Below are 15,216 nucleotides of genomic sequence, written 5' to 3'. Positions count from 1 at the left end.
TGTCAGAGGTAGGTTCTTTACTCGGAGAGTAGTAAGGGCATGGAATGCCCTGCCTGCAACAGTAGTGGACTCGCCAACACTAAGGGCATTCAAATGGTCATTGGATAGACATATGGACGATAAGGGAATAGTGTAGATGGGCTTTAGAGTGGTTTCACAGGTCGGCGCAACATCGAGGGCCGAAGGGCCTGTACTGCGCTATAATGTTCTATGTTCATTCATGTATCTGTCTAGATACATCTTAAATGACGCTCTCGTGCCCGCCTCTACCACCTCCGCCGGCAATACGTTCCAGGCACCCACCACCTTCTGCGTAAAGAACTTTCCACGCATATCTCCCTTAAACGTTTCCCCTCTAACCTTGAACTCGTGACCCCTACCTAGTAATTAAGTCCCCACTCTGGGAAAAAGCTTCTTGCTATCCACTCTGTCTATACCCTTCACCTTAAGTTCCCTAATCAAGTCTGCCTCATTACACATCACCAAATCCAGAATTGCCTGTTCCCCAGTAGGATCTGTCACAAGCTGTTCCAAAAAACCATCTCTTAGACATTCCACAAATTCCATTTCTTGGGATCCACTACCAACCTGATTTTCCCAGTCCACCTGCATATTGAAGTCCCCTATGATTATTGTAATATTGCCTTTTTTACATGCCTTTTCTATCTCCTGATTTATTTTCTGCCCCACATCCTGACTACTGCTATGGGGCCTGTACATAACTCCCATCAGGGACTTTTTACCTTTGCGATTCCTCAACTCTACCCACAGAGATTCTATGCCTTCTGATCCTATATCGCTCCTTGCTATCAATTTAACTTCATTCCTTACTACAATGCAACCCCGCCCCCTTTGCCCATCTGCCTGTCCTTTCGATAGGACATATATGAACATAGAACACACAGGACAGAAGGAGGTCATTCAGCCCATCGAGTCTGCACCGACCCACATAAGCTCTCACTGCCACCCTATCCCCGTAACCCAATAACCCCTCCTACCCCTCCCAACATTTTGCACACTAAGGGCAATTTAGCATGGCCAATCCACCTAACCTCCACATTTTTGGATTGTGGGAGGAAACTGGAGCACCCGGAGAAAACCCACGCAGACACTGGGAGAACGTGCAGTCTCCGCATCGACAGTGACCCAGCGGGGAATTGAACCTGGGACCCTGGCTCTGTGAAGCCACAGTGCTAGTCACTTGTGCTACCATGCTGCCCGAATCTTGGATATTTAGATCCCAGCCCTGATCCCCTTGCAGCCACGTCTCTCTGTGATGCCCACAACATCGTACCGGCCAGTTTCAATGTGTGCAACAAGCTCATTTACCTTGTTCCGCATACTGCGCGCATTTAGGTACAACACCCTCAATCCTGCATTGGCCACCTCCCTTTTCACGCTTTCCTCAGTCACTGTACCATGTACTGTGGCCCTTTTTGATTTTTGACTATGGCTTCTCTGCCTTACACTTTTCCCCTTGCTGTTTTTTGTTTCTGGCCCTGTTATACTTCCCTCCAACTTCCGACATCGGATCCCATCCCCCTGCCACATTATTTTAAACCCTCCCCAACAGCACTAGCAAACACCCCCCCCAGGACATTGGTTCCAGTCCTGCCCAGGTGCAGACCGTCCAGTTTGTACTGGTCCCACCTCCCCCAGAACCAGTTCCAATGCCCCAGGAATTTGAATCTCTCCCTCTTGCACCATCTCTCGAGCCACGCATTCATCCTATCTATCCTGACATTCCTACTCTGACTAGCTCGTGGCACTGGTAGCAATCCTGAGATTACTATGTTTGAGGTCCTACTTTTTAGTTTAACTCCTAACTCACTGAATTCAGCTTGTAGGACCTCATCCCGTTTTTTTCCTATATCGTTGGTGCCCATGTGCACCATGACAGCTAGCTGTTCACCCCCCCCCCCCCCGCCCCCGCCCTCCCAGAATGTCCTGCAGCCGCTCCGAGACATCCTTGACCCTTGCACCAGGGAGGAAACATACCATCCTGGAGTCTCGATTGTGTCCACAGAACCGCCTGTCTATTCCCCTTACGATTGAGTCCCCTATCACTTTAGCCCTGCCATTCTTCTTCCTGCCCAGCTGCGAAGCAGAGCCAGTCACGGTGCCATGAACCTGGCTGCTGCTGCCTTCCCATGGTGAGCCATCTCCCTCAACAGTATCCAAAGAAGTATATCTGTTTTGCAGGGAGATGACCGAAGGGGACACCTGCATTGCCTTCCTACTCTAGCTCTGTCTTTTGGTCACCCATTTTCTATCTCCCTCAGTAACTTTCACCCGCGGTGTGACCAATCGCTAAACATGCTATCCACAACGTCCTCAGCATCACGGATGCTCCAAAGTGAGTCCATCCGCAGCTCCAGAGCCGTCAAGTGGTCTAACAGGAGCTGCAACTGTACACACTTCTTGCACTTGAAGGAGCCAGGGACAGTGGACGTGTCCCTGAACTCCCACATCGCACACGAGAAGCATGACACGGGTCTGGGATCTCCTGTCATGTCTGAAACCTTAGGTTAACTGATACAACTACAATTCCAAAAAAGGAAAGAAAAATAAATAAATAAATAAAGACAAATGAAAAGAAAAGCTACTTACCAGTCACTTACCAAGGATAAAAAGCACCTCCTCCCCACCCAGCATGTCTTCTCTGGCTCACTGGGAGAACTCACTGGGAGTGAGTTAAAGTTGCTCTTTATAAATTGGCCTGAGTTGACCCCCCCCGACCTGCTTTTAGATCAAAGTAGCTTAAGGTGACTGACACTTAACTGCTAACCAGTTGTGTGAGTGGGTGGGGCAGCCCCTTGTTAACCTTCACTGCACAATGAAGGTCCTGGTACGACAGGAAGGGCCGGTACACACGGGGCGTCCTCGGGTGCCTCCGTTGCCGTGGGGCCGCGACATCCTCCTCCCCCTCCTTGTCCTGGCGGGCGGGTGTCCCTCCAGCCTGGTCGGCTGCCGCCTGCCCCTCTGCGGCAGCCTGCGCCGCCTCTCTGGCACGCTCCTCCTCCTCATGCAGGGCAACATGGACATTAGCGGCTGCCGCCACGGCGGCCAACATCGCTGGCTGACCGGAAAACATGACGGCCTGTGGGGGGAGGGGGGACGGGACGACATGTCATGATTGCCCATACCCCCTGCTCCCCCCAGCCAGGTGGCATGGACTGCATGGGTCCGACTGTTGGAGGCTGGCACCTGGCCAGGTGGACCAACTCACTTGCCCTAGCATCCCCCCTCTCCGGCACGGACCCCCACCCCCCTGTCCCCCTCCCCGGCACGCACCTCGCCGCCCCCCCTCCCCGGCACGCCACCCCCGTCCCCCTCCCCAGCACGGCCCCCCCCGTCCCCGTCCCCCTCCCCGGCACGCACCTCGCCGCACCCCTCCCCGGCACGCCACCCCCGTCCCCCTCCCCGGCACGCACCTCCCCTCCCACCCTCCCCGGCACGGCCCCCTCCCCGGCACGGCACCCCCGGTCCCCCGTCCCCCTCCCCGGCACGCACCTCGCCGCCCCCCCTCCCCGGCAGCCCCGTCCCCCTCCCCGGCATGCACCTCCCCCCCCCCACCCTCCCCGGCATGGCCCCCTCCCCGCAACGGCCCCCCCCGTCCCCTGTCCCCCTCCCTGGCACGCACCTCCCTGTCCCCCTCCCCGGCACGGCCCCCCCCATCCCCCTCCCCGGCACGAACACCCCCGTCCCCCTCCCCGGCACGGACCCCCCGTCCCCGTCCCCCTCCCCGCCACGGACCAACCCCCCGGCCACATCCCCGGCACGCACCTCCCCGTCCCCCTCCCCGGCATGCACCTCCCCGGCCCCCTCCCCGGCACGCACCTCCCCGTCCCCTTCCCAGGCATGCACCTCCCCGTTCCCCTTCCCGGCACGCACCTCCCCGTCCCCCTCCCCGGCACGGACCCCCCACCCCACCTCCCCCGCCCTCCTCCCCCGCACGGACCACCCCCCCCCCCCGTGTCCCCCTCCCCGGCACGCACCTCCCCGTACCCTTCCCCGGCACGCGCCTCCCCGACACGCACCTCCCCCTCCCCGGCATGGACCCCCCCCCCCCCCCCCCCCCGGCACGGGTCCCCGTCCCCCTCCCCGGCACGCACCTCCCTGTCCCCCTCTCCGGCGCGCCCCGTCCCCCTCCCCGGCACGCACCTCCCCGTCCCCCTCCTCGGCACGCACCTCCCCGTCCCCCTCCTCGGCACGCACCTCCCTGTCCCCCTCACCGGCACGCACCTCCCTGTCCCCCTCCTCGGCACGCACCTCCCCGTCCCCCTTCCCGGCACGCACTTCCCTGTCCCTTTCCTCGGCACGCACCTCCCCGTCCCCCTCCCCGGCACGGACCCCCTCCCCCCGGCCACCTCCCTTGCACGCACCTCCCCCCCCCCCCCTCCCCGGCACACACCTCCCCCACCCCCTCCCCGGCACGGACCCCCCCACCCCGGCCACCTCCCCGGCACGGACCCCACCCCCCGTCCCCCTCCCCGGCACGGACCCCACCCCACGTCCCCCTCCCCGCCACGGACCCCCCCAACCCCCCCCCCCCCCCCTCCCCGGCAGTCATCCCCCTCCCGGCATTCCCCCGGAGCCCACCCCACTCTAACCCCCCCCCGCCGCACACATACACACACACAACCCTACACACACCTCTCCCCCACACATACAGACTGCGGCCACGCCATCACCTCTTCAGCGGCCAATCCCCCAGGCTGTCACCCACCTCCACGCTGGTCGGCGTCAACCTTGAGCACTGGTTGACGCCGATTGAAAGGTGTTTTGATTTACGCCGACGTGACCATGGGACTTCGGACCATCCGGACGGGAGAATATCGGCAGCGCCGAAATCCATTGCCTCGCGCCCACCCGTGTCATTCTCCGAGGCGTGCGGCGCAATTGACTCCCCGCCAACTTTTCTCCCTTCAGAGAACTCGGCGGGCGGCGGGGGCGGAATTCACGACGGCCCACGACGATTCTCCGACCCGGTGGGGGGTCGGAGAATCTCGCCCATGGTTGCTAATGCATTTTGCTGACACTTCCAGTAGGGTGTTTGACATATCTCCCTAACATAACAGAATCGTAGAGTAACTATCACGAATCAGCTATGCATCACATAAATATAAGGCTCACAAAGGGAGGTTGTGAAGGATTTAGGTTATTCCGGACCTGATAATACTTTATTAATAACCTATGCTCCAGGTTAACCCACCAAAAGAGGGAAACCTGTTTTCCTGCCAATACTCAGAATAGATCTCACAAAGGGACAATGCTTTTCCGGGTCTCAGACAGTTAAACAGGATTTCAGTTACGTTCTATGGGGAAAGTTCAGATACGTCACTCATAACTAAATCTTTGCCTCTAACGTCGTGGGTCCTTAGTCATTTAAGACTTCCTAAATGAGTGTCTAGGAGTTTAGGCTTTGAGAGTGAGTCTACACAGTATAATTTTAATCAAAGTATTTTTATCATTAAAAATACTCCTGATAGATACATACAGAATTGCAGAGTTAAAAATATAAATCATCTTTAGTTATCTGTTAAAACACTAACTTCCCTCAATAGAATGAGATATCTGAAACATGGAAAATCCTAAAGTATCTCCTATCAATTTCTTAATACATTTCTAAGAAGTTAAGCAAAACCATACTTACAACACCTGTGGTTTTGTCTGATGAGACAAGCTTTGAAGAACAGAACTGACTCTCACCCCGAAGGGGGGTCAGAAGAAATGTGTTGTTTCTGTTAAAATGCCTCCTCATTATATACATGAAAATCCCCATATCGGTCAAGGACGGCATCTGTTATTTTGTCACTTATGGTTGGTTAATTACCTATAGCCAAGTGGCTAATTGGATGTATTATCATTAATAGATCTTTTAATGGTCATAGGGTCTGTGTAAATGGCAGGTGTCTTGAGATATATTGGCGAAGGGGGCCCGTATCGAGGCCTGTCTTTTTTCAGTGTTGTCATATTCTTCAGATATCAAAACAGACAGTTTTGTGAGGGTGTTATTCTAAGTGTCAAGAGGTATAGTTGGGGAAAGATTTGTGTATCTGTTCATCTGAAGGATTCCCTGTTCTCAGCTTTTGAATACTTCGAGGTGTCGGGAGTCATTGTCAAGAATTTATGGTTTGTCATAAAGAACAGCCTTTATTTGTTTGTATTAATGAATCTTTGAAACCAGCTTGAGTTTATCCCATTATGTGGTAACCTCGACCTGACCTTTAGCTGAAGTGGTTTTATTCCACATTGAATTAAAATGCTGTTTGTATTAATGCCTTATTTTAAACCGAATTCTGCGGTGAACATGATATTCATCACAAGGTGAACACTGAATCGGTACATGGCTCAAGTTGGCAATAAGAGGGCACATAGCTGGCCTGGAGCTTATGCTGGTTCTGGAGGTATGGATCTTCTGGCCCTGTAAAAGAGAGCAGACAGATTGAGTTAATGAACAGACTAAAAATAGCATTGCATCACTCACCGAGAATGTCAGCATGTGATGAACTCACAAAGAGCTTATCCATACTGGCCAATCTCCCCTTCCCCACAGGAACAATCTCTCAGCAGCATCTTCCTCGAATTTGGTCATCTCCAGGATGTCAGCCTTCCTCTTCCTGTCTGGGACCTCTCACTCTTGTTGTGGGCAAGCTTGGCCTGCATGAAGACAAATGAATGGAATATGGAGCGGCGGCTGGCGAAACTGTGGAGCATCCGCGAGTTGGAGAGTATCGTGGATAGCACGTATAGAGAGGTGGTCACACCGCAGGCTCAGACTCCGCAGGCAGGAAGGGAATGGGTGACCACCAGACAAAGCAAGATAGCGAGGCAGGTAGTGCAGGAATCTCCTGTGGCCATTCCCCTGCAAAACAGATATACCATTTTGGATACTGTTGAGGGGAATGGCCTCTCAGGGGAAAACAGCAACAGCCAAACTCGTGGCACCTCGATTGGTTCTGCTGCAGAGGGGAGGAGTAATAGGTGTGACAGTGGAATAGTTCTCGGGGAATCAATTGTAAGGGGAATAGACAGGCGTTTCTGTGGCTGCAAACGAGACTCCAGGATGGTATGTTGCCTCCCTGGTGCGAGGGTCAAGGATGTCTCAGAACGGGTACAGGACATTCTGGAGGGGGAGATGAACAGCCAGTGGTCGTGGTACACATCGGTACAAACGACATAGGTAAAAAAAGGATGAGGTCCTAAAAGCAGAATATACAGGAGCTAGGAAGGAAGTTAAGAAATCGGACCTCGAAGGTAGTGACCTCAGGATTACTACCGGTGCCATGTGCTAGTCAAAGTAGAAATGACAGGATATATAGGATGAATACGTGGCTGAAGGGATGGTGTCAGGGGGTGGGTTTCAGATTCCTGGGGGAGGTGGGACCTGTACTAACCTGACGGGTTACACCTGGGCAGGACTGGAACTGATGCCCTCGGGGGGCTATTTGCTAGAGCGGTTGGGGAGGGTTTAAACTAATATGCCAGGAGGATGGGAACCTACGCAAGGAGTCAGAGAAAGCGGGAGCAAGGACAAAAGCAAAAGGTGGAAAAGTGAGTAAGAAAAGTGATGGGTGGAGAAACCAAGGACAAAATTCAAACAGGGCAGTAGAGAAAAATATTGGGAGCAAGACAAACATTGTGAAAAAGACAAACTTAAAGGCTCTGTGCCTTAATGCATGGAGTATTTGCAATGAAGTGGATGAAATAATCAGGCAGATAGAAAGAAATGGGTATGATATAATTGGGATTACGGAGAAATGGTTGCAGGGTGAACAGGGATGGGAACTGAATAGGACATAGAACATTACAGCGCAGTACAGGCCCTTCGGCCCTCGATGTTGCGCCGACCTGTGCAACCACTCTAAAGCCCATTTACACTACTCCCTTATCGTCCATATGTCTATCCAATGACCATTTGAATGTCCTTAGTGTTGGCGAGTCCACTACTGTTGCAGGCAGAGCATCCCACGCCCTTACTACTCTCTGAGTAAAGAACCTACCTCTGACATCTGTCCTATATCTATCTCCCCTCAATTTAAAGCTATGTCCCCTCATGCTAGATATCACCATCCGAGGAAATAGGCTCTCACTGTCCACCCTATCCAATCCTCTGATCATCTTGTATGCCTCAATTAAGTCACCTCTTAACCTGCTTCTCTCTAACGAAAACAGCCTCAAGTTCCTCAGCCTTTCCTCATAAAATCTTCCCTCCATACCAGGCAACATTCTGGTAAATCTCCTCTGCACCCTTTCCAATGCTTCCACATCCATCCTATAATGCGGCGACCAGAATTGCACGCAATACTCCAAATGCGGCCGCACCAGAGTTTTGTACAGCTGCAACATGACCTCATGGCTCTGAAACTCAATCCCTCTACCAATAAAATCTAACCCACCGTACGCCTTCTTAACAACGTTCTCAACCTGGGTGGCAACTTTCAGGGATCTATGTACATGGATACTGAGATCTCTCTGCTCATTCACACTGCCAAGAATCTTACCATTAGCCCAGTACTCTGTCTTCCTATTATTCCTTTCAAAATGAATCACCTCACACTTTTCTGCATTAAACTCCATTTGCCACCTCTCAGCCCAGCGCTGCAGCTTATCTATGTCCCTCTGTAACTTGTAACATCCTTCCGCACTGTCCACAACTCCACCGACTTTTGTGTCATCTGCAGATTTACTCACCCATCCTTCTACTCACCCATCCTCCAGGTCATTTATAAAAATGATAAACAGCAGTGCCCCCAAAACAGATCCTTGTGGTACATCACTAGTAACTGGACTCCAGTCTGAACACTTCCCATCAACCACCACCCTTTGTCTTCTTCCAGCTAGCCAATTTCTGATCCAAACTGCTAAATCACCCTGAATCCCATGCCTCCGTATTTTCTGCAGTAGCCTACAGTGGGGAACCTTATCAAACACTTTACTGAAATCGATATACACCACATCAACTGCTTTACCCTCATCCACCTGTTTGGGCACCTTCTCAAAGAACTCAATAAGATTTGTGAGGCACGACCTACCCTTCACAAAACCGTGTTGACTATCTCTAATCAAATTATTCCTTCACAGATGATTATACATCCTATCTCTTATAAACCTTATGTCCCAGGGTTCTCAGTATTTAGGAAGGACAGACATAAAAGAAAAGGTGGTGGTGTGGCACTGCTGGTTAAAGAGGAAATTAACCCAATAGCGAGAAAGGATATAAACTTTGACAATGTGGAATCCACTTCATAGCAGAACATTTAGAAAGCAGTGGCAGGATCGGTCAGAGTCAGCATGGATTTATGAAGGGAAAATCATCCTTGACAAATCTGTTGGAATTCTATGAAGAGGTAACCAGTACAGTCGACAAGGGGGAGCCAGTCGATGTGGTATATTTGGACTTTCAGAAGGCGTTTGACAAAGTCCAGAATAAGAGATTATTGTGCAACTCTCAACTGGGTAGAGTTGAGAAATACCAAGAGACAAAAAACATTAATGGGTGTCATATTTATAACCCCAAACTGCACTGTTGAGGTTGGGAATGGCATGAAACAAGAAATTAGAGATACATGTAATAAGGGAATATCGGTGATCATGGATGATTTTAATCTTCACATAGATTGGGCAAATCAAATTAGCCACAATGTCATGGAGGAGGAATTCCTGGAGTGTACACGGGATGGTTTTCCTGATCAACATGTGGAGGAACCAACTAGAGGGCAGGCCATCTTAGACTGGGTACTGTGTAATGAGAAGGGAACCATTGTCAATCTGGCTGTACAAAACCCCTTGGGGATGAGCGACCATAACATGATAGAATCTTTTATCAAGATGTCGAGTGAAGTAGTTGATTCGGAGACTAGGGTGCTGAATTTTAATAAAGGAAACTGAAGATATGAGGCGTGAGTTGGCCTTGATAGATTGGGGAGAGATACTAAAAGGGATGACAGTGGATAGACAATGGCAAACATTCAAGGAACTCATGGGGGAACTACAGTAATTGTTCATTCCTGTCTGGCACAAAAGCAGAATGGGTAAGAGGGCCAATCCATGGCTTACAAAGGAAATTAGAAATAGTATCCGATACAAGGAAGAAGCATACAGATTGGCCAAGAAAAATAATAGGTCTGAGGATTATCGACGGGGAAGGTAACTCGGACTCGGAGGGTATTTTTGGAGCGGGACAGGAGGTCAGATGGTTTGGCACTATCAATTTTACAAATTTATTATTGGGCAGTGAATGTGGAGAAGGTTCGGAAGTGGGCTGTAGAGGAAAGATCGGTGGGGAGACAGATGCAGGAGGCTTCACGCAGGGGAACAAGCTTGAGGGCACTAGTGTTGGTGCCCTTCCTTTCTTGCCGGTGAAGTACTAAATAAGTTTGGTGCTGGTTGCTACGTTGAGGATCTGGAACCAGCTAAGGCAGCATGTTAAGATAGAGGGCATGTCATTGTGAGCTCCGATCTGTAATTATCATAGGTTTACTCCAGCAGGGTTGGACTCAACGTACAAGGGGTGGGGCGAGAAGGGAGAGAGTGGTTTAGAGCTCCTTTCGTGGAAGGGGGAGTTACAGAATTGGAGGAGTAAATGGAAATGAGGGGGGGAATGGTTTCCGGTACCTACAAATCAAGGATTTTTGAAAATGAATTTGCCACGTTTCTACGGCTGCCACCCCATTCATTGATTGAAAAGATTGTGTCAGAAGATGAGATTGGAGAGGGCAAGATCCCTGACATATATGGGCAGCTAATGGAAAGGGAGAAGGCCTCATTGGAACAGATAATGGGAGGAGGAACTAGGTGGGACCTTAGAAGGAGGGATTTGGAGTGAGGCCCTGATGAGGATACAGTTAACTTCCTTGTGCGCGTGGTTAAGTTTAATCCAATTTAAGGTGGTGCATCGAGTGCACATGAAAAAGTGACATATATGTTTTGTCCTGCCCGAAACTGGTGGAGTTTTGGGAATCCTTTGCGAGGACTATGTCAGAGATTTTAGGGCTGAAAGTGATACAAAGCCCTTGGGTGGCAATATTTGAGGTCTCGGAGGATCCAAGAGTACAGACTGGGAGAGAGGCCGATGTGTTAGCCCTTGCCTCCCTGGCTGTCCAGAGGAGGATCGTGCTTGGATGCCGAGCTCCAAATCCGCCTAAGGCAGTGAGATGGGTGAGTGATCTGTCCCGCTCCAAAAATACCCTCCGAGTCCGAGGTACCTTCCCCGTCGATAATCCTCAGACCTATTATTTTTCTTGGCCAATCTGTATGCTTCTTCCTTGTATCGGATACTATTTCTAATTTCCTGTGTAAGCCATGGATTGGCCCTCTTACCCATTCTCCATTTGGAAAAGATAAAGTTTGCAATTGGGGGATCAGAGGTATCTTGAGGTAGAGGCTGTTCACCCATTAAGGATTGGTAAACACCAGCGGTGGTAGGGGGGTGCGGCAAAGAACAAAACAGTATAGCACAGAAACAGGCCCTTTGGCCCTCCAAGCCTATGCCGCTCATGATGCCTGTCTAAACTAAAACCTTCCACACTTCCGGGGTCCGTATCCCTCTGTTTCGACCCTATTCATGTATTTGTCAAGATGCCTCTTAAACATTGGCACCACCACCTTGCAGCGAGTTCCAGACACTCACCACCTTTGTGTTAATAAAATCCTTTGGAGTTTTAAAAATATATTATTTATATATTATTATATTGCATTATATATTATTATTTATATTATTGTATTACATTATTTATTATTATTATTTATATATTATTTTGTAGAAATTATTTAAATTATAGCTACAAAGTGGGGCAGGTAGAGTTTAAGGGAGTTTTGTTGAGAAATAATTATACAAAGTTGATTATATTGTGTGTTTTGTATATAAAGTGAAAATGCAAAGAATAAAATATTTTTTTTAAGATTCTGAAGGGACTTGATAGGGTAGACATTCAGAGATTGTTCAGGCTGGGGATTCAAAAAACACAGGATAAGGGGCTGAGGTGAGAAGAAATATTTTCACCCAAAGCGTTGTAAATAATTTGAATCTGTCCCCCGAGGTTTGTGGATGGTGCATCTTTAACGATATTTGAGACTGAGTTGGAGAGCTGTTTGGTTTCTCAGGGAATCAAAAGATATGGAGAGAGCAGGTGGAAAATAGAGTTGAAGCAGAAGATTAGCCATGATCGTATTGAACACAGCTGGATAGTCTGATCCTGCTCTTATTTCTTATGGGGTTTATGTTTTTATCAAATCAAATTTGAATTAATCAATTTGAAAATCCGTTAATCAGTTTTGCACCATTCTCGTTTTAATACAAGTACACAATGAATGTTTACATATTTAATACTTATTCCCATAACTCTCTCCTTGTTTTGTTGAATTTCTATCTTTAATTCTAGGGGAGGTAAACATTGTCAGTGCTGAGTCCAAGGATTCCAGTAAGGAAAGAAACCAAATGAAAACAGGAGGTAGGTGTGTGGTTTTGCATTTAACCTCGAGCAGGCTTGTCCAATGTCCAGCCCATGAAGCCCCCAACGTGGCCGCCAGAGGTAGATTTTCAAACGCCTCTAAGCCCTGTGGAACATTCTTAACGAAACAGCTCCTCCAATTGCAGGCTGTTCCCCTCTCCTGCGTAATGCTGACAGACTCACTCACTGGTGGCAGTAAGTGGGCTCCAGGGACAGAATTATTCAGGAGATATCGAGAGAGATGCTGCCACATACCATGGGCAAAATTCTCCGGTATCGGCGCGATGTCCGCCGACTGGCGCCCAAAACGGCGCTAATCAGTCGGGCATCGCGCCGCCCCAAAGGTGCGGAATGCTCCGCATCTTGGAGGGCCGAGCCCCAACCTTAAGGGGCTAGGCCCGCGCCGGACAAATTTCCGCCCCGCCAGCTGGCGGAAAAGGCCTTTGGTGCCCCTCCAGCTGCCGCGGAAATGACGTCTCCGAGCGGCGCTTGCGTGGGAGCGTTAGCTGACGGCATACCCGTGCATGCGCAGTGGAGGGAGTCTCTTCCGCCTCCGCCATGGTGGAGACCGTGGCGAAGGCGGAAGGGAAAGAGTGCCCCCACGGCACAGGCCCGCCCGCGGATCGGTGGGCCCCGATCGCAAGCCAGGCCACCGTGGGGGCATCCCCCGGGGCCAGATCACCCTGCCCCCCCAGGACCCCGGAGCCCGCCCGCGCCACCTTGTCCCGCCGGTAAGGTAGGTGGTTTAATCTACGCCAGTGGGACAGGCATTTTAGCGGCAGGACTTCAGCCCATCCGGGCCGGAGAATCGCGGGGGGGGGGGGGGGGGGGGGGCGCGCCAACCGACGTGGCGCGATTCCCGCCCCCGCTGAATATCCGGTGCCGGAGAATTTGGCATCGGATGCCCCGACTCCAGGGGGTGATCGACGGGATGCATGTCGCCCTATGAGCACCTGCAGATGATAGGCCGCTCAACACATACAAAAGGGATCCCATTTAATGAATGTGCAGCTGGTGTGTGACCATGAGAGGTGCATCATGCACGTCTGCACCCGATACCCGGGAAGTGTGCACGACGCCTCCATCCTGGCACACTCGCGATTCCCAGCCTCTTTGGGGTGCACCCCCAGTTGGGGGTTGGCTCCTGGGTGACAGGGGTTATCCACTGCTGTCGTGGCTGATGACATCTATCCAGAGGCTACAGGCCAATGTGGAGACCTGCTACAATGACGCCCATGCAGCGACCAGAGGCGTGATCGTGCGGTGCTTTGGCACCCTGAAGATGCGCGTCAGGTGACTGGACCGCTCTGCTTTGGCCCTCCAGTATGGCACTGGGTGGGTCGCCCACATTGTCGTGACCTGCTGTGTCCTCCACAACATAGCGCAGCAGAGGGGCAACATGCTGGAGGAGGAGGATGAATGGTAGTCTAATGAGGAGGATGCGAGGGCGAGTGTGAAGATGGACAGGATATAGGGCCCAGGCATGCACGGGAGGCCACACAAAGTGTGCGCCGGGGCAACGCGCACGGGATGGCTGATTACCTCCAGGTTCACGGACTGCAGGGGTACTGGCCAGGGGCACGGACACCATATCCATCCCTACCACCACCTCCTCAGGCTTACCATCCCTGCCTGCAACCCCCACTGCGATACATAACAGCTGCACTATGGAGTGTGGGCCCTGGATTCGCTGTAACAGGCGGGATTGAGGATGATGACGACCGCTCCGCGATTAGCTTTCTTTCTCCACGTCGTTTGACAACATCTCACTCCTGCCCACGTAGCACTTTCCACCGTCCACCTGGGTGATCCCTGCATGCAAGCTGGCCATTCCATTACAAAGTCCCATAGGATCCCTCGGGTGGCAGAGGTGGGGATGGTGGGGGTGGGACACCCGAGCGGTGAGTGCTGGCTGAATTGCGGTCCTCGAGCCTACGGTCCTCAACATCCCCCCCCCCCCCTCAAGCCCTCTCTGCGGTGTTTTTGAAAACTCACCACTATTCTTAGAAGTCCCCCTATACCAAAAAGGGCCGACATTCTAAATGGTGATCAGGGATTCTTACTCCCCGACTCCGATGCAAGCTTCAGTGGGTGCTATTCAGGTCAAACTATGTTTTCAAGTTATCCCCCGGTATAACCCATACCTTCACCGAAGATTCCATCTACTTACCACTTAGTAGCATCGATCCTGGGTCCCGCATTGCTAAGTAAGCAAAGTGGACTAATAACCACTGTTTCAGGTTAAAACTTTTAAGTTATTTTATTATTATATATTTTTTCTCTTTTTAAAAGATGCAATCACTGTCTTTACAGAAAAGTAAAAAGATCTTGCTTCTGGATCCTTCTGGTTTGTTGAAGGGACCTTCAGGCCCAACTTGACAATCAATCTTCTTTTTAAAATCTGGTCTTCTTTAGATGTATTCGCTGGTTAGCTCAGTTGCTGTGTCCTATCTTTCACATGTACCGAGCTGTGAGATCTATCTCTGAGCTGACTCTGAGCTGAATCTGCCTACTCTTTAAATTCTAGTCTTCCTTAGATCTATTAGCTATTTTAGCTCGGCTGCTTTGCCCTGTCTCTTTCCCACGACCGAGCTGACTGTAATCTGTCTCTGCTTCTCCCCTCTCTCTCTCAGTTCTGGTTCTCGTTCTGGTCTCTTAGTTTATATTGTCTTTCTAACAATTAAGTTTTTATGACGTTATTGTAAAGTAACTCTTATTTTCTTTGATTGTAAAAAGTATCTTTGATCTCAACCTTTTAATC

General features: G+C 50.9%; 1 protein-coding gene across 3 annotated transcripts in view; it reads left to right on the top strand.

The window, feature by feature from the left end:
• pde1ca (phosphodiesterase 1C, calmodulin-dependent a) overlaps window positions 1-15,216 on the top strand; it is a 1,198,716-nt gene that overhangs the window by 894,355 nt on the left and 289,145 nt on the right. For 2 of the 3 annotated variants that reach the window (XM_072467370.1, XM_072467372.1), the window contains exon 16: window positions 12,387-12,455. The exons of the other annotated variant lie outside the window; for it this stretch is intronic. In XM_072467370.1, coding sequence (XP_072323471.1) covers window positions 12,387-12,455 — 69 coding nt within the window. The remainder of the gene's footprint in view (window positions 1-12,386; window positions 12,456-15,216) is intronic. 3 annotated transcript variants of the gene reach the window in all.

Source organism: Scyliorhinus torazame, chromosome 11 (genome assembly GCF_047496885.1).
Source record: "Scyliorhinus torazame isolate Kashiwa2021f chromosome 11, sScyTor2.1, whole genome shotgun sequence".
NCBI lineage: Eukaryota > Metazoa > Chordata > Chondrichthyes > Carcharhiniformes > Scyliorhinidae > Scyliorhinus > Scyliorhinus torazame.
The sequence above is the reverse complement of the archived record's forward strand: the minus strand, read 5'-3'. Positions and strand labels throughout refer to the sequence as shown.